At 46.3% G+C, this 19822-nt stretch overlaps 1 protein-coding gene across 4 annotated transcripts in view; it reads left to right on the plus strand.

Moving 5' to 3' along the window:
- Positions 1 to 19822, plus strand: part of LOC117525740 (proto-oncogene vav-like) — a 52335-nt gene that overhangs the window by 26196 nt on the left and 6317 nt on the right. For all 4 annotated transcript variants that reach the window (XM_034187675.1, XM_034187674.1, XM_034187673.1 and 1 more), the window contains exons 9-23: positions 6664 to 6732; positions 6823 to 6926; positions 7022 to 7121; positions 8289 to 8384; positions 8475 to 8543; positions 8619 to 8705; positions 10722 to 10807; positions 10892 to 11027; positions 11142 to 11251; positions 11452 to 11553; positions 11654 to 11748; positions 11879 to 11901; positions 11990 to 12026; positions 17096 to 17232; positions 17766 to 17831. In XM_034187675.1, coding sequence (XP_034043566.1) covers positions 6664 to 6732; positions 6823 to 6926; positions 7022 to 7121; positions 8289 to 8384; positions 8475 to 8543; positions 8619 to 8705; positions 10722 to 10807; positions 10892 to 11027; positions 11142 to 11251; positions 11452 to 11553; positions 11654 to 11748; positions 11879 to 11901; positions 11990 to 12026; positions 17096 to 17232; positions 17766 to 17831 — 1317 coding nt within the window. The remainder of the gene's footprint in view (positions 1 to 6663; positions 6733 to 6822; positions 6927 to 7021; positions 7122 to 8288; positions 8385 to 8474; positions 8544 to 8618; positions 8706 to 10721; positions 10808 to 10891; positions 11028 to 11141; positions 11252 to 11451; positions 11554 to 11653; positions 11749 to 11878; positions 11902 to 11989; positions 12027 to 17095; positions 17233 to 17765; positions 17832 to 19822) is intronic.

Raw genomic sequence — 19822 nt, forward strand, 5'->3', positions numbered from 1 at the left:
ACAAAGTTTTTGCTTCATGATATAGCAACTATATGAATCTCACAGAGTCGTGCATTGATTGTAATCATTTAATAATCAGTTAACAAGCTTGCAACGTTTTAAGAATATTTGACTGCATGGAGCTTTGAAAATTTTCTATTTATATTTTTCAATTAGAAAAGATCTCCAGTTCACAACAAGGCTTCATAAATTGCATGCAAATAAAAGGTCTACATCACATGGGGAACATCCCTCTAGTCCTAGGGTCCACTAGTGATAGTCCCAGTATTAAGGAGAGCAGGTTGAAGTTGTTTTTTCATTTATGGTAGGCTATATGTGTTGTGTGGGCCGCTGAAGAGGAGGTACTGCTGGCCCACCACCACCAGAGGGCGCCCTGCCTGGAGTGCGGGCTCCAGGCACCAGAGGGCGCTGCCGCCGACGAAGGCTGCCAGGGTGACAGCTGTCACCCATTACTGGACACAGCTGACTGCACTCAGGACGGAGGTATATCAGCAGGACAGCGTCTCCACCTCAGTGCCGAGATATCGCCTTGAGATTAAGGTAACCTTCTCTGCAAGCTCATATTGAAGACTCTGATAAACCTTGGTAAACCTTTTCAGGACAGCTGACTACAGAAAGCTACTTGCTTGGATAAGTACTCACCTTTCCTGCTTCATTGTAACAAGAGGTGGAGGCGGCTTCTCCCCTCTCTGTCTACTGGGTGCTGTCGCACCCATACCTGTGTGTTTGTGCTCTTTCCCGCCAGCAGTACCGGATCCGACGAGCGGAGACAGTGGCCACCTGGGAATTCGGGACTTGGCGGTTCCAGTACTTCTGGGGTTCGGTGGCAGAGGAAATCTGGGTGGTTCCGGTTCGACTAGGACGGACGCCTCCTACCTTCGAGCCTGCCCACACGACACCAGCAGATTTCGGCTTCAAACTCCAAATTATTAATTGTTGTATTGGTTGTGCTCTTTTCACAACAGTAAAACTTGTTATTCACCTTTCTCCATTGTCCGTTCATTGCGCCCCCTGTTGTGGGTCCGTGTACCTACACTTTCACAACAGGATATCTCGGCCAGCGTCATGGACCCCGAGGGGCGTCAACCGGCTGTTGAACGGCCAATGGAAGACCAAGGCGCGGCGGAGGCTTCGGGAGGGGTAATCGGTGAGTTGCAGCGGATCCTCACCGCTTTCACCTCTCGGATCGATTTAATGACCGAGCAACACGTTCTCCTAAACCGCAGGGTAGAGGCTCTCGCCGCACAAGTGGAGGCGCGCCCTCCGGGCGCCGCTGCGGCTCTCCCTCCCGAGGACCCTGCGCGTGAAAGTAACGTTCCACTGGTCGTTCAACGGTCCCTTCCTCCGTCCCCAGAAGCATACATAAGCCCTCCAGAACCGTACGACGGCTGTGTGGAGACGTGCGCGGACTTCCTTATGCAATGTTCGCTCGTCTTCGCTCAGCGTCCCGTGATGTATGCAGCTGATGCTAGCAGGGTAGCTTATGTGATAAATCTGCTTCGCGGGGAGGCACGCGCTTGGGCTACAGCGCTCTGGGAGCAGAACTCACGGCTCCTTCAGTCATACGCCGGGTTTGTACGGGAGCTCAGAACGGTGTTCGATCATCCCAACAGAGGAGAGTCCGCTTCAACCGCATTACTGTCCATACGACAGGGACGTCGGAGCGCAGCTGCCTATGCAGTCGCCTTCCGCATCGCGGCAGCGAGATCCGGCTGGAATAGCACTGCCCTCCGCGCTGCCTTTGTAAATGGATTGTCTCTGGTCCTAAAAGAGCACCTGGTGGCTAAAGACGAACCGCGGGATTTAGATGGGCTCATTGATCTGGTCATACGGCTTGACAACCGGTTAGAAGAACGCCGCCGGGAACGAGGCGAAGGGCGTGGCCAGGCACGCGTCGTCCCTCTCCCTTCCGGGTCCGATCGAGCTCCGCCCTCCCCACGCTCCTCTGTTCCTGCGCTCCGTGGGGTCACAGCTCCCCCTACTGACGAAGCTAGGGACACGAGTAGGGCAACATTTAGGGCACCAGATGCACAAAGGAGATGGACCCACGGAGCGTGTCTTGTTTGTGGTTCAATAGAGCACCATGTGAGAGACTGCCCCGAGCGGTCAAACGCCCGCCCTTAGAGACTGGGCCAGGGGTGGGCCAAAACATTCACGTGGGACATACCCACATTGCTACACGACTCCCAGTCACGATCCTGTTTGAGGATTCAACCCTGAAGGCCCCAGCACTGGTGGACACGGGCTCTGAGGGGAATCTGCTAGACAGTAGATGGGCCAGGGAGATAGGGCTCCCTCTGGTGGCTCTTACCTCGCCTGTGCAGGTTCGAGCACTAGATGGCTCCCTACTCCCACCAATCACACACAAGACACCTCCAGTAACTCTGGTGGTGTCAGGCAACCACCGGGAGGTGATCGAGTTCTTCGTGACTCAGGCCACCTCCCGTGTGGTTTTAGGATTTCCATGGATGCTTAAGCACAATCCCCGGATTGATTGGCCGTCCGGGGTGGTGGTTCAGTGGAGCGAAACCTGCCATCGGGAGTGTCTCGGTTCCTCGGTTCCTCCCGGCTCCCAAGCTAAGGAGGAGGTCCGAGTCCCGCCCAATCTGAAGGCGGTGCCAGCGGAGTACCATGACCTTGCGGACGTGTTCAGCAAGGATCTGGCTCTCACGCTTCCTCCCCACCGCCCGTACGATTGTGCCATTGATTTGGTTCCAGGCAGTGAGTTCCCGTCCAGTAGGCTGTACAACCTCTCACGGCCGGAGCGTGAGTCAATGGAGACCTACATCCGGGACTCATTAGCCGCCGGGTTGATCCGGAATTCCACCTCACCGATGGGCGCTGGTTTCTTTTTGTGGGTAAAAAAGATGGCGGACTTCGTCCATGCATTGATTACAGGGGGTTGAATGAGATCACGGTTCGCAACCGATACCCGTTGCCCTTGTTGGATTCAGTGTTCACCCCCTTGCATGGAGCCAGAATCTTCACCAAGCTGGATCTTAGGAACGCGTACCATTTGGTTCGGATTCGGAAGGGAGACGAATGGAAGACGGCATTTAACACCCCCTTAGGTCATTTTGAGTACCTGGTCATGCCGTTCGGTCTCACTAATGCTCCCGCGACCTTCCAAGCGTTGGTAAACGATGTCTTGCGGGACTTCCTGCACCGGTTCGTCTTCGTATATCTAGACGATATACTCATCTTTTCTCCGGATCCTGAGACCCATGTCAAGCATGTACGTCAGGTCCTACAGCGGTTGTTGGAGAACCGTCTGTTTGTGAAGGGCGAGAAGTGTGAGTTCCACCGCACTTCTTTGTCCTTCCTGGGGTTTATCATCTCCTCTAACTCCGTCGCCCCGGACCCGGCCAAGGTTGCAGCGGTGAGAGACTGGCCCCAACCCACAAGCCGTAGGAAGCTGCAACAGTTCCTCGGCTTTGCTAATTTCTACAGGAGGTTCATCAAGGGCTACAGTCAGGTAGTTAGCCCCCTGACAGCCCTGACCTCTCCAAAAGTTCCCTTCACCTGGTCGGACCGGTGCGAGGCCGCGTTCAAGGAGTTGAAACGGCGCTTCTCGTCTGCACCAGTTCTGGTGCAGCCCGATCCTAGCCGCCAGTTAGTGGTTGAAGTGGATGCCTCGGACTCAGGGATAGGAGCGGTGCTCTCCCAGAGCGGGAAGACCGATAAGGTCCTTCACCCGTGTGCCTATTTTTCCCGCAGGTTGACCCCCGCTGAACGGAACTATGACGTCGGCAATCGGGAACTCCTTGCTGTGAAAGAGGCCCTCGAAGAGTGGAGACATCTGTTGGAGGGAACAGCCGTGCCATTCACGGTTTTCACTGACCATCGGAACCTGGAGTACATCAGGACCGCTAAGCGTCTGAACCCCAGGCAAGCCCGCTGGTCATTGTTCTTTGGCCGTTTTGACTTCCGGATTACCTACCGCCCCGGGACCAAGAACCAGAGATCGGATGCATTGTCCCGGGTGCACGAAGATGAGGTCAAAACGGAACCGTCGGATCCCCCGGATCCCATCATCCCGGAGTCCGCTATCGTGGCCGCCCTCACCTGGGACGTGGAGAAGACCGTCCGGGAGGCCCTGACCCGTGTCCCGGACCCCGGAAACGGACCAAAGAACAAACTATACGTCCCACCAGAGGCCAGGGCCGCAGTCCTAGACTTCTGTCACGGTTCTAAGCTCTCCTGTCACCCAGGGGTGCAAAGGACCGTGACAGTCGTCCGGCAACGCTTCTGGTGGGCATCCCTGGAGACCGACGTCCGGGACTACGTCCAGGCTTGTACCACCTGCGCCAGGGGCAAGGCCAATCACCAGAAGACCTCAGGGCAGCTACAGCCACTGCCCGTGCCTCATCGCCCCTGGTCCCACATCGGCCTGGACTTCGTCACGGGTCTCCCGCCGTCCCAGGGAAACACCGTCGTCTTCACGATAGTGGACCGTTTCTCCAAGGCGGCCCACTTCGTGGCCCTCCCGAAGCTCCCTACGGCCCAGGAGACAGCGGACCTCCTGGTCCACCACGTCGTCCGTCTGCATGGCATACCATCAGACATCGTCTCCGATCGCGGTCCCCAGTTCACCTCACATGTCTGGAGGAGCTTCTGCCGGGAACTGGGGGCCTCGTTCAGCCTTTCGTCCGGGTACCACCCCCAGACCAACGGGCAAGCAGAGCGGGCCAACCAAGAATTGGAGCAGACACTACGCTGTGTGACAGCCGCGCACCCGACGGCCTGGAGTACCCACCTGGCCTGGATCGAGTACGCCCACAACAGCCAAGTGTCATCAGCCACCGGCCTCTCCCCGTTTGAGGTGTGCTTGGGGTATCAGCCCCCCTTGTTTCCGGTGGTCGAGGGAGAGGTCGGTGTGCCCTCGGTCCAGGCCCACCTACGGAAGTGCCGTCGGGTGTGGCGTGCTGCCCGCTCTGCTTTGTTGAAGGCCCGGACGAGGGCGAAGAAACATGCAGACCGGCGGCGGGCCCCGGCCCCCACGTATCGTCCTGGGCAGGAAGTGTGGTTGTCCACCAAGGACATTCCCCTTCAAGTGGACTCCCCCAAGCTCCAAGAACGATACATCGGTCCCTTCAAGGTCCTCAAAGTCATCAATCCCGCCGCAGTGAGGCTTCAGCTTCCGGCCTCACTGCGGATTCACCCAGTGTTTCACGTCTCCCGGATAAAACCCCATCACACCTCACCCCTCTGCACCCCGGGTCCGGCACCACCTCCTGCCCGGATCATCGACGGGGAACCGGCTTGGACCGTGCGCCGGCTCCTCGATGTCCGTCGAATGGGCCGGGGTTTTCAGTACCTGGTGGACTGGGAGGGGTACGGCCCCGAGGAGCGCTCCTGGGTGAAGAAGGGCTTCATCCTGGACCCGGCCCTCCTGGCCGACTTCTACCGACGCCATCCGGACAGGCCCGGTCGTGCGCCAGGAGGCGCCCGTTGAGGGGGGGGTCCTGTTGTGTGGGCCGCTGAAGAGGAGGTACTGCTGGCCCACCACCACCAGAGGGCGCCCTGCCTGGAGTGCGGGCTCCAGGCACCAGAGGGCGCTGCCGCCGACGAAGGCTGCCAGGGTGACAGCTGTCACCCATTACTGGACACAGCTGACTGCACTCAGGACGGAGGTATATCAGCAGGACAGCGTCTCCACCTCAGTGCCGAGATATCGCCTTGAGATTAAGGTAACCTTCTCTGCAAGCTCATATTGAAGACTCTGATAAACCTTGGTAAACCTTTTCAGGACAGCTGACTACAGAAAGCTACTTGCTTGGATAAGTACTCACCTTTCCTGCTTCATTGTAACAAGAGGTGGAGGCGGCTTCTCCCCTCTCTGTCTACTGGGTGCTGTCGCACCCATACCTGTGTGTTTGTGCTCTTTCCCGCCAGCAGTACCGGATCCGACGAGCGGAGACAGTGGCCACCTGGGAATTCGGGACTTGGCGGTTCCAGTACTTCTGGGGTTCGGTGGCAGAGGAAATCTGGGTGGTTCCGGTTCGACTAGGACGGACGCCTCCTACCTTCGAGCCTGCCCACACGACACCAGCAGATTTCGGCTTCAAACTCCAAATTATTAATTGTTGTATTGGTTGTGCTCTTTTCACAACAGTAAAACTTGTTATTCACCTTTCTCCATTGTCCGTTCATTGCGCCCCCTGTTGTGGGTCCGTGTACCTACACTTTCACAACAATATGTTGCACTAAAGTAGGTTAAGTAATGTTACAAAAGTGTGACGATTAAAAAAACATTTAATTATGGTGAATTACCATTTTTTGTTGATTTTCAATTCAACAGATTCATAAACAGTACAATTAAAGGCGATTAATGGTGTGTGTCAACAGAATAATGTATTTTATTTGTGTAAATTGAACAAAACTGGATCTGTTTTGTTAGCTGTTTAAAAGTATTATATTTATTTGTGAACTTTAAAATCAGTTTGGGGTTGAGAGGCTAGGACCAGTAGGACCCTAGGGTTAGTGGACCTACCCCCATTATGTGCCTGCCTTAACAAGTCCAGACATGTCCCACTGTGCAATACATGGCAACATTGACCAACACATATCATATCATAGTTTACTAACTGGATGTTGCACAAATCACACTCTGACTGAATCATTACGTTGAGGAAAAAAATGTCCATTTTTCTTCTTGTGCAGCACTTTATGAGGCCTCTTCAGAAGTTCCTCCAGTGTCAAGACATCGAAAGTATCTTTATCAACATAGAGGTAAAAGGACAGAGAGTATCTCCATAACTGCCCATGTGGACGCTTTTACTTTCATTTATGGCTTTATTTATGTCTTTCCCATATGTGTAGGATTTAGCAAAGGTGCATCAAAATTTATTTGAGGACGTCCAGAGATCAATCCTAAATAAAGGAGCCAAGAATCTCTACCAGGTGTTCTTAAACTACAAAGAAGGGTAACATCATGCCTTTTTTTCTTTCTTTCTATTGTAATTCTATAGATTTAATGTGTTCAGAGTCAATAACTGCAACACTTGCTGTTCTTTTCCAGGCTTTTACTGTATGGGCATTACTGCAGTCAGGTAGAAATGGCGACCAAACATCTAGACAACCTTTCCAGTCAGAGGGAGGATATCAGGATGAAATTAGAGGTGAGGAAGACCTACTGCAAAGGCCATTCCCCAACAAATGTACCACAACTGTCACATCTGAGCCTAAATTAGAAGTATAATTTTGAAGTGAGTCTTTTATTCACAGGCCCAAACAACCACAGTAGAGATCACGGGTGACAATCCAGTGACAAGTTCTAGCAAGGCAGCAGCCATCGATTATCTATGCCTGCTTATCCTGTTGAGGATTGTGGGGGACTGGATACTGTCCCGGTGTCGCTGACCAAACGGTCCCCCTAAAAATCCGTCCCCCTAATGACGCGGTTCATGGATGAACACCTCGATTCTACGTCAAACTGCACACCAGTCATCATCTATCTCAGCGACACATATCTGAAGCTTTAGTACAACAATCATTTCCACATAAATTCAGCATTATTTAATCAGAAAAAGCGGCGGAAGTGATCAGAGCGCCGCGGCTAAGCGAGCTACTAGCTGATGCATTCACTGCGTGTCAGACATTTCAAAGCATCGCGGAATTTTGCCACGTTTCTGCTTAAAATTGCCTCATTTCTGCTTAAAACTAACTTTAGAATGATTTAAGAGGTTTTACGTTTATCATCTGATGGTTAATAGTAAGTCCCTTCGGCTGCTCCCTTGTTTGCACTTGGGGTCACCACAGCAAATCCAAGGTGGATCTGCATGTTGAATTGGCACAGGTTTTACGCCGGATGCCCTTCCTGATGCAACTCCACATTATCCCATTAATCCATTTGATTGCTTTGGGTGAAGAGAGTCCGTCTTAGACGTGCTGCTGTGGTCCGAAATGACACATGCACAGATGCAAAATTTCTGCTGTGTGTAACTGCCAAAACCTGAACTTCCTTGAATGGTCACTTGATGCTGGCTGCAAAAGCAAGTCAATCCTCATAAAAACCGTTGATAAATTGTCCGTCTTTCCAACAGAAATGCACATTTACAGTCTGGTACCAAAACAGGTTTTGGTGTCGGAAACTAGTTTCCTCATTCGTGACAGCTGTAAGAGGGAGTGACTCACTTTTGGAGCAAGCCTCAAATGGCCATTCAAGGAACTACAGGCACTTCCGTGCTGGCTTCATTTTGCAGCAGCGGAGGTTACTGGTTGAGTAAACCCCACTCAACACAACCGCTGGTTACAACCGGTGTTTCCTTTTTCTCCGTTTCCCTCAGGAGTGTTCCAAGAGGGCCAATAGCGGCCGTTTTTCTCTGAGAGATTTACTCATGGTTCCGCTGCAGAGGGTCCTCAAGTATCACCTGCTGTTACAGGTATGTGTGCGCATGCATGTGTGCGTGTGCGTGTGATGAATCTGGATTTCACCCAACAGCTGTAACTGGATGTTTGTTTTGTGACTACAGGAGCTGATGAAGCACACAGTCGACCCCATGGACAAGGACAACCTCTGCACGGCTCTTGATGCCATGAGAGTGAGTGTGGATACATACGTGTGTATAAACCACTGACTGAATGTTTGTTCAATCATCGTGTGTGTGTGTTTGCAGGACCTGGCGCAGTATGTGAATGAGGTGAAGCGAGACAACGAGATCATCAGACAGATCACCACTTTCCAGTTGTCTATAGAAAACATGGTGAGATGTTTCAATCTTTAATGTCTCTTTCTATTTTTTTTTTATCTGCGTGGCCAAACACAGAGCAGCTCCAGGAGTTGCTTCCCTCCTCGTGTGCGTCTGCCTGTCTGTCTGCCCAGCTGTGTTGTCAGTGTGTACATGGTGTCTTGACAAAGACTTTGTGTATCAAAGTACAAAAAATGTATCTCATTAAGAGCTCAAACTCGTGCAATGTTGGGCACATTTTGGTTCTATTTTTGGCCACCACGGGGCTAACTCTGAAACCATGAGTACACAATATGGTGATTTAATTTAGACATTAGACAAGTTTTATGTTGAGTGCGTTTGAAATGTAATTGAGATAATCAAGGGGACAGGCCTATGGAACCTTGTGTATGTGGTATCTTGACAAAAACTCAATGTATCAAGATGAAACTTTGTATAAAATGTTGCCTCACTAAGATCTTGGGCAATGTTGATGTTGGGTAAGTTTAGATTTTAAAGGTGGCCACCAGGAAATCGAGTCTCTGAACCCTTGTGCATGCAATACCTTGGAAAAGACTGTGTGTATCTCAATGATCCTTGGTTCATGAGGTCACCTTGCTAAGACCTCATACAAGTTTTATGTTGGGTGCGTTTGAAATGTAACTGAGCTAATCAAGGGGACAGGCCTATGGAACCTTGTGTATGTGGTATCTTGACAAAAACTACACATATCAAGATGAAACTTGGGATAAACGGTTGCCTCAGTAAGACCTTGGGCAATGAGATGAGATATACTTTATTGATCTCACAGTGGAGAAATTATGTTTAGACTCCAGTTACCTCAGACAGCAATTAGTCCACAGTTATTACTTGTTTACCATAATAATGGCACACATCAGAAGTAAAGACAGCACATACACATTTGACATTGTTTATGTGCACTAAATTTGAAGAAGTCCATTATCCGAATTGAGGCAAGTGGGTGAAGGTCACGCAGCAACCCTGAGATGCGCCACCGTCAGCTTGGGGGGAGGAACGGGGACCAGCTGCAGCTAAAACCGCACCACCCCCGCAGAAGGGGGAAGGAATGACATGAGCATAAGCCGGAGTGGGGGTGTTTGATGGGGGGTAGGGGGGTGGGGGAGGGAATGGAGCATGCTTCAGTCCTATGAAAACATTTTATTGTCTTTGTGAGTTGAGATAAGAAACAGCCAAATGTTCCCCAGGCTGAAGACATTCCTCTGGAGGAAAACAGTCGGGCAATTTGTCCTTCAGGCTTGATAAGCCTGTAGTGTTGTGGTTTGAGCAGTGAAAAACACTTTTAACAGTTCCACTTAAACAACCAAATCCCAATTATGAATAAAGAATATTCCCAATTATGAATTAAGAATATTCACCGGTCTCCGAAATCTTCAACTTCAACTGCAAGGTACGCATCTGCTCCAAGATGTCATCCAATTTGCGTCTGAGTTCATGTTGATGTTGAGTAAGTTTAGATTTTAATTGTGCCGACCAGGAAAGCAAGTCTCTGAACCCTTGTGCATGCAATACCTTGGAAAAGACTGTGTGTATCTCAATGATCCTTGGTTCACGAGGTCACCTTGCTAAGACCTCAGACAAGTTTGATGTTGTGCACATTTTTATTCTAATTGTTGCCAGTATGGGGGTGAATCTTTAAAACTTTGTGTATGTGACATCTTGACAAAGATGTTGTCTAACTGGATGAAACTTGGCACATAGCATAACCTCAGGAAGACCACGTACGAGTTTGTCATTGAGCGTGTTTTGACTCTAATTGTGGCCCAAGGTCTTCATGGATCATGATAAAATCGGCCACTTGAGAATAGAATAGAGTCTTTATTGTCTTTGCACATATATACATACAACGAAATTTGTCCTCTGCATTTAACCATCCTAATTACAGTGGTCCTTGATTACACTCTCAGACCTCGTACAAGTTTGAGGTTGAGCTCAGCGATGCACTTTGTACTAAATATTACCTTTCTTCTTGTCATTTTTGTCCTCTCGTCTCGACCCTCGTTTTCTCTGCAGACTCAATCTCTGGCGCTGTACGGTCGTCCTAAAATTGATGGCGAGCTGAAGGTGTGCAGCACAGAGAAGAAGTCTAAGCAAGACAGGTACGTGTTGTTTCACATCTGTGCATTTTGTGTGCATTCACACTTTACCGACTTTGCATTTGTGTCCGTGTGACTGGTGTTCAGGTACGCCTTCCTCTTTGACAAAGCCGTGTTTATATGTAAGAAGAAGAGCGGCGAGACGTTCGAGCTCAAACACACCATTGAGCTACATCACTACCAGTTACGAGATGAACCCGCACCAGAGAAGGATAATAAAAAGGTCTGACTCTTCCATCGCGTCCACTCGTTTGCCTGTTTCTGATTGCGGCAGATGTTACAGATGTAATTTGTTTCCACTGAAACACGTGTCTGTGTATGTTGTGTACGTGAACAGTGGTCACATTTGTTCCTTCTACTCGACTGCTACGGGAGGTGTGGGTACGATTTCTTTTTCAAAACCAGAGAACTGAAGAAGAAATGGTTGGAACAGTTTGAGATGTCGCTGTGAGTGAACAAAAGCACACACAAAATAGTACATAACTAATTTAGTACACTGAAAAAAGAGAATGTTTGAACCAACTTAAAAAAGTGTTACAATTTGTAAAAACCTGAATGAATTAAGTTGTTTGAAAGTTAAATCAACTCTAACTTAAGTTCAAACAACTTACGTTGTACTGCTGCTCAGTTGTACTGCGTGTTTGCAGGTCAAATATCTGTCCTGAGAACTCCACGGCCAACAACCACGACTTCCAGATGCACTGCTTTGAGGAAACCACCTCCTGCAAAGCCTGTTCCATGCTGTTACGGTACCGTTATATCCGCTGTTCCCAAAGATCTCATTAAAAATCAAACTTAAAAAAAATTTCTGCTCTGTTGAGACCAAACCTCTCCATCTGTCCTCCACAGAGGGACATTTTTCCAGGGGTACCGCTGCACTCGCTGTAAGATGGCGGCACATAAAGAGTGTTTAGGCAGAGTCCCTGCATGCGGACGCAACTCAGGCACGTATCTGTGTGTGTGTGTGTGTGTGTGTGTGTGTGTGTGTGTGTGTGTGTGTGTGTGTGTGTGTGTGTATGCGCAATAGTTCTGTTTTAAACTTCCACTACACTGCTTGTCTTCTTCAAATTTCAGATCATTCAGGCACTTTGAAGAAGGTAAGGCCTCCATATTTTTATAGATGTGCATGTTTTATAAAAGCTTTCTACATAAACAACTCATGGTCTTTTTTTTTTTTTCATTCAGAATCGGACACAAAGAGCCTCCGGTCTTACCAGCGTTGGTAAGAATTTCGTTATCAGAACTAAGTGTATTTCTCAAGTATTGCGTTTTAGAACATTTTTGGCATTTGGTTACTTTTATCTTACACTTTGACTTTTATTCCACTGTACTTTTGGTGGTAAAATTGGGCAGCCCTGGTCTAGTACAACATCTGTGGAAGAGTTTTGTGTTGATGACAGGAATACTTTTTTGTCCTATTGATTATACTCTGTAGTTAAATAGTCCTTTCTATGTTATTAAAATTATTAGAATTTATTTTCTTTTTTACTGTTTTGTATAGAATTCATCTTGTACTTTAGCCATCATTTAAGTTTTTTTTTAACTTCCTTCTTAACATTTCCTCTTTTAATGTCAGAACCATTGTTGCCAAGTGTCTTGTTTTTCTTTTGAGGACCACTTTGAAATTAAATAGTTTTTTAATTAACACTTTAAATGTAATATTTAGTTAATTCTGCAGCCACTTTGCAATTGTATGTTTTTTTTAATCCATATACACTCACTCAGTCTGCCTATTTCAGATTTATGTAGTTTATATATTATGGAGTTTACAACTTTAAATCAGCCAAAGTTGGGATGGTATAGAAAATGAAAAACAAAAATCAAAGACTGCAGTGATTCTTATTTACTTTGACTAAAGTTTCACTGCAGACAGTATGAACCCAAGACATATCACATTTTGTGTGGGCAACTTCATTTCATCCGTTCCTGCATGTCAGGCGTGCAACACATTCCAAAAAAAAAAAAAAAAATTCAGAGGGGAGCAATTTGGGGTTAGTAATGAGGTAAAAAAAAAAATAAAATATGTGACTGTAATCGGATTTGGTACAAAAGCAGTATCCACAAAAGGCTGAGTCTTTGAGGAGCAAAGATGGGCAGAGGATCTTCAATTTGTCAACATCAATGCATGAGGAAAATTACTGAAATGATTAAACATTTCCAAGTTCAAACACTACAGTTCGAATAATCATTGAACAATTCAAGGAATCTGGAGGAATTTCATTGCATAAATGGCAAGGGCACAAGCTTAAGTTAAACACCCATGATCTCTGATCCCTCAAACAGCACTGCATCAACAACAATAATTCATCAATAGCCGTTATAACCACATTGGCATGGGATTACTTTGAGAAACAGTTGTCAAGCACTATGATAGGACATAGCATTCATAAATGTCACTTAAAACTTTACTGTACAAAAAAGAAGCCTTACGTTAACCTTCTCCCCAAGTGGCATCGTTTTGTTTGGTTTTTTTCCCCTGGGCTTAGAGGCATACTGCCTTTAAAATGGCAACTTTTCCAAGAACATCCATGCATTTTTCAAAAAGACAATGCAAAACCACATTCTGCACACATTACAAAGGCATGGCTACTGAAGGAGAGGTACAGGTACTGGACCGGCCTGCCTGCAGTCCTGACCTGTCCCCAACAGAGAATGTGTGGGGAATTTTGAAACTTGCACACTTTAAGATGTATTTGCAGGTAGAATGAGACAAAATAAAACCTGACACTCTTCATTGCTCAGCATGATCAAAGTGTTGTGGGAAGGAATGTCAGCATTACAAAGTGATAAATGCTTTAGTGTGTTAACTTTTTTGGAAAGCGGTGCAGCAATAAATGTATCTTAACAAATTAAATGGAGTTTAATACAGAAAACATGAGATATATTGTGTTCATGCTGTCTGCAATAAAACAGAAGTCAAAGAAAATATATGAATCACTCTGTTTTTTTTTTTTGTTTTTTTTCTTTTCTTTTTCCATACTGCCCCACCTTTTTCAGATTTGGGGTTTCAGATTTTACAGTAAAACATACTCTGTTCATAAAGGACATAAAGCAAATAAATATTTCTATAGTAGTAATCATGAAATACCATGTAAAGTTATATCCAGAAATGTTTGGAACGTAAACCCATTTTTGTAAAGGAAACAATGTATGGTGGAAGAAAAAAAAAAAAATTAAAATACCTATAAAGGTTTGAGGCATCAAAAAGAGTCTTAGAAATGTATTAGAATACATTTGGACATTTTGATTTTTGTTTGAATACTGTGGCTCAAATATGCGAGATTTACAGACACAAAATAGAATTTTTGCAATTTTATTCATTTATTTTTATTTATTTATTTTGGCTACAACATAATTTTGGTGCAGCTTTAGGGTTATGGAGTTTGGTGTGTCATTGCTGACAAAATACTGAACAACATCTTATCTTGTAGGAGTTCTTCTACTGAGGAGATAATGTGTGGTATTATTCTGAAGACATAATTCTGTACAGTCATTCCTGTTAATGTTGCTATTTGGTACATTTTTGTCGGTTATACTGCTGGATTTCAGTAAAATTTTAAAAGCAGGACTTGTATTGGAGTACAAAAGATTTAATATGACAACATTTCTAAATATTAAAGAGTAAGTGAAATATTTCTTCATCTTCTTCTTTGTCTGTTCCCGTTAGGGGTCGCCACAGCAGATCAATCGTTTCCATCTCACCCTGTCCTCTGTATCTTCCTCTGTCACACCAACCACCTGCATGTCCTCTCTCAGCACATCCATGAACCTCCTCTTTGGTCTCCCTCTTCTCCTCCTTCCTGGTGGCTCCATCCTCAGCATCCTTCTCCTTATATACCCTGGTCCCTCCTCTGCACATGTCCAAACCATCTCAATCGCGCCTGTCTGACTCCAAACCGTCCCGACTGAGCTGTCCCTCTGATATGTTCATTCCTAATCTTGTCCATTCTTGTCACTCCCAAAGAGAATCTCAACATCTTCAGCTCTGCCACCTCCAGCTCTGCCTCCTGTCTTTTTGTTAGTGCCACCGTCTCTAAACCATACAACATAGCTGGTCTCACTACTGTTTTGTAAACTTTCCCCTTCACTCTTGCTGATATTCTTCAGTCACAAATCACTCCTGCCACCTTTCTCCACCCACTCCACCCTGCCTGCACTCTCTTCTTCACCTCTCTACCACACTCTCCATTACTTTGAACAGTTGACCCCAAATATTTAAACTCATCTACTTTCACCACTTCTACTCCTTGTAACTGCACGATTCCTCTGGGCTCCCTCTCATTCACACACATGTACTCAGTCTTGCTTCTACTGACTTTCATTCCCCTTCTCTCCAAAGCATATCTCCACTTCTCCAGACTAGACTCAACTTGCTCTCTACTCTCACTACAGATCACAATGTCATCTGCAAACATCATAGTCCATGGGGACTCCTGTCTGATCTCATCTGTCAACCTGTCCATCACCACTGCAAACAAGAAAGGACTCAGAGCTGATCCTTGGTGTAATCCCACCTCCACCTTGAATGAGTCTGTCATTCCGACTGTGCATCCTGCACTACCCTAACATACTTCTCTGCCACTCCAGACTTCCTCATACAATACCACATCTCTTCTCTTAGCACCCTATCATAAGCTTTTTCTAAGTCCACAAACACACAATGTAACTCTTTCTGTCCTTCTCTGTACTTTTCCAACAGTATTCTCAGAGCAAACATTGCATCAGTAGTGCTCTTTCTCGGCATGAAACCATATTGCTGCTCACAGATCTTCACCTGTTTTCTAAGCCTAGCTTCTACTACTCTTTCCCATAACTTCATGCTGTGGCTGATCAGCTTTATGCCTCTGTAGTTACTACAGCTCTGCACATCACCCTTGTTCTTGAAAATAGGAACCAGCACACTTCGTCTCCACTCCTCAGGCATCCTCTCACTTTCCAAGATTTTATTAAACAATCTGGTTAGAAACTCTACTGCCATCTCTCCTAGACATTTCCATGCCTCCACTGGAATGTCATCTGGACCAACTGCCTTTCCACTCTTCATCCTCTTCATAGCAGCCCTCACTTCTTCCTTGCTAATCTCTTGTACTTCCTGATTTACTCTCACCACATCATCCAGCGTCTTCTCTCGCTCATTTTCTTTATTCATCAGCTCTTCAAAATATTCCCTCCACCTTCTCGGCACACACTCCTCACTTGTCAGCACATTACCATGTGCATCTTTTACCACCCTAACCTGCTGCACATCCTTTCCAGCTCTGTCCCTTTGTCTGGCCAGTCGGTACAAGTCCTTTTCTCCTTCCTTACTATTCAACTTCTTGTACAGCTCGCAATATGCCTTTTCCTTTGCTTTTGTCACTTCTCTTTTCACCTTACACCGCATCTCCTTGTACTCCTCTCTACTTTCTTCATCTCTCCGACTATCCTATCCTTGATACCATATCTACCCATTACTTCCTCATCACCTCTGTTCCCTTCACCAACATGCCCATTGAAGTCTGCTCCTATCACCACTCTTTCATGCTTGGGCACACTCTCCACCACCTCATCTAACACACTCCAGAAATCTTCTTTCTCTTTCATCTCACAACCTACCTGTGGGGCATATGCACTGATGATATTCATCATCACCCCTTCAATTTCCAACTTCACACTCATCACCCTGTCAGACACTCGCTTAACCTCCAACACACTTTTAACATACTCTTCCTTTAAAATGACCCCAACACCATTTCTCTTGCTGTCCTCACCATGGTACAACAACTTGTACCCACCGCCGATGCTCCTGCTCTTACTTCCCTTCCACTTGGTCTCTTGCACACACAATATGTCTACCTTTCTCCTCTCCATCATATCAGCCAGCTCTCTCCCTTTACCAGTCATTCAAAGTCCCCACTCTCATTTCCACCCTTCTAGTTTTATTCTTCTCCCGCTGTTCGTGGCAACATTTTCCTCCTCTTCTTCATCGTCTTCGCCCAGCAGTAGCCCAATTTCTACGGGCACCCTGTTGGGCAATAGCACCGGTGGCGGACGTTGTTAACCCGGGCCACGACCGATCCAGTATGGGAATTCAGTTCTGAGTCTGCATAGTTGGGTTGGCTTGTTTTACGCCGGATGCCCTTCCTGACGCAACCCTCCTCATTTATCCGGGCTTGGGACCGGCACTCAGAATGTACTGGCTGCACACCCCATGTGGCTGAGTTTCATATATCATTATTATTATTATACCTGATCCACATAACATTTGTTGTCATTCCGTCCAGTATCTTTCATTTGCTCGCTCTCTTGTAGGACGTCCTAAGATGGAGGTGTACCAGGAGTATTACGGCTTGCCGCCACCTCCTGTAGGCTTCGGCCAACCACTTCAGCTCTGCAGAGGTGACATCATCGAACTGACGCAGGCCGAACCGGACCTGGCGTGGTGGGAGGTAACGATAAAACCAAGCCTGACAAATGTCTTTCTTTATTTGAATTTTTATATCTCTTTCTGCATTTCCCTCATGCATAAGCTTAAGTGTTGTATGAACGAGCTCCGTGCACATTTGTATCTTTTCACTTCCTGTACCTCTGCCTTTTGGCGATTGCTGTCGTATCCCGATCCTATATTGTCTGGGCTGGAAAGGTTGAACAGCGTCGGGCACAAGTCAACTCTCTCTTAATGGTTTTTAAATTCCTGTTCAGCTCTGTCTATTAACTTGTTAATTACCTACAGCAGCTTCATCATCTGTGTCTCTCACCTTTTCACTCGGTGGAAGAATCTTGTGCATAACCAGGATTTTTCTCTACTTTTCCTGCCTGTGTGATCTGACATTTTCCTTGTTTGCTTTTCTTTATGTTCCTGGATCTTGAGCTGGATCAGGTCTGGACGTTAGTGTTTTGAGCTCCAGATTCACAGCAGGCAAAAAGTGTTTGTTTGAATTATGCAGGCTGGACTTATGATTTGTTCTTGTGTGTCACTCAGGGAAGGAATTTGACAATTGGTCAAATGGGATGGTTCCCCTCAAACAGGGTGCAGCCCTATATCTCCGTGAGTAGAATCCAGACATTTCATTTTATTTTAAAAACAGCACTTAGTTCTTTTGTAGGCTGAATGTGTTGCGTGAATTCTGGTGTGTAAAAGTTTAGTATCAAGAAGAGGGGAAAAAGTATTGCATTGGTCTGAATATGACTTTTTTTCATTATTCCCTGCAAATACATGTGAAAAATGATGTTGTCTTATAATGACAGATATGACTTTTACACGTCTTGTACATACATAACAGGAGGTAGCAACAGAAACCTTTGAAAAAAGAGTTGGCTTCTTGCACTACTTATTATGAGCAGCCATCCACAACAGCTAAGAACAGAAAGAATTCATGGTCTGAAGTAAAATTTATACTCATGGTGCTAAATATTGCTTCTCTGCATTTTAACACCACAGTCACTTATCTACATAACTTTGACAGGATCACCATAAACCTGCATAAAACATTCACAAATAACACAATAAATCTTGTATTCTTTTATTGTCATCTTTTTATTGTTTTAAAATTTTAATTCAGTTTTTTTGTTGTTGTTTTACGAGGTCTGTCAATAAAGTAACGGTCCTTTTTATTTTTTTCAAAAACTATATGGAATTCATTCATATGTTTTTACGTCAGACAAGCTTGAACCCTCGTGCGCATGCGTGAGTTTTTCCACGCCTGTCGGTGACGTCATTCGCCTGTGAGCACACCTTGTGGAAGGAGTGGTCCCTCCCCGTCGTCGGATTTTCATTGTCTGGAAATGGCGGAATGATTTGGGATTTTTTTCCATCAGAATTTTTTCAGAAGCTGTTAGAGACTGGCACCTGGAAACCATTCGAAAAATTTATCTGGCTTTCGGTGAAAATTTTACGGGCTTCACAGAGAATAAGGTCTGTTACTACAGCTTTAAGGACCCCTTTAAGGACGCTCGGCGCGCCGCGCTCCGAGCTGCGACGCCGCCGCACTGGACCATTTCTAAACGGATGGCTCTGTGGATACGAGACCGTCGTGTGCTCTTTCTCTGGTTATCACAAGAGCTGGACATCAGCCATTTTCCGGCAGATTTCACTTTTAACAAGAGATTTTTCGAATGGTTTCCAGCTGCCTGTCTCTAACAGCTTCTGAAAAAATTCTGATGGAAAAAAGTCCTTTTCATTCCCCCATTTCCAGACAATGAAAATCCGACGAGGGGGTGGGACCACTCCTTCCCAAGGCGTGCTCACAGGCGAATGACGTCACCGACAGGCGTGGAAAAACTCACACATGCGCACGAGGGTTCAAGCACGTCTGACGTAAAAACATATGAATGAAATCCATATAGTTTTTGAAAAAATAAAAAGGACCGTTAATTTATTGACAGACCTCGTATGTTGTGTGAAGCGCCTTGAGACGAGTTTGTCGAGAATTGGCGCTATATGAATTAATAAATTTAATTTAATTTGAAATTTGATTTGAAATCTAGATTATTTATTCACATTATATTTTCTGGTCAAATTGCACCAGGACAGGTTTTATCTTGATAAAGAGATGAGATGAGATTTATTGTCATTACACGAGTGCAACAACAATGAAATTAAGTTTATACTCCAATTCCTTCAGACAAAATAAAGCAACTAATCCACAATTATTACTAGTTGAACATAATAATGGCACACATCATAATTAAAGACAACACATATACATTTGACATTGTTTATGTGCACTAAACATGAAGCATTCCGTCATCCGAATTGAGGCAAAGTGGGTGAAGGCCGCAGCAGGGGGGCCTGCACTGCCCAGCTTGGGGAGTTGAAGGCTGCAGCAGCAAAAGCCACACTGCCTCCAGGGTGGTAGGGAGGAGGCCAGGGTGAGGGGAGTGGGAAGACAAAGGGGGGAGGGGGGTAACAGGGATGGAGGGAGGGAGACATGAGTCATGTACGGATGAGTTCAGTTTGTGTCCGTTTCTGTCCGTGTGTGAGTAAAGTCTGGCAATGCAAGGCAACAACAGGCTGGAGAGGGGAGGTAGATGGATATG

This window comes from Thalassophryne amazonica, chromosome 15 (genome assembly GCF_902500255.1).
Source record: "Thalassophryne amazonica chromosome 15, fThaAma1.1, whole genome shotgun sequence".
Lineage (NCBI taxonomy): Eukaryota > Metazoa > Chordata > Actinopteri > Batrachoidiformes > Batrachoididae > Thalassophryne > Thalassophryne amazonica.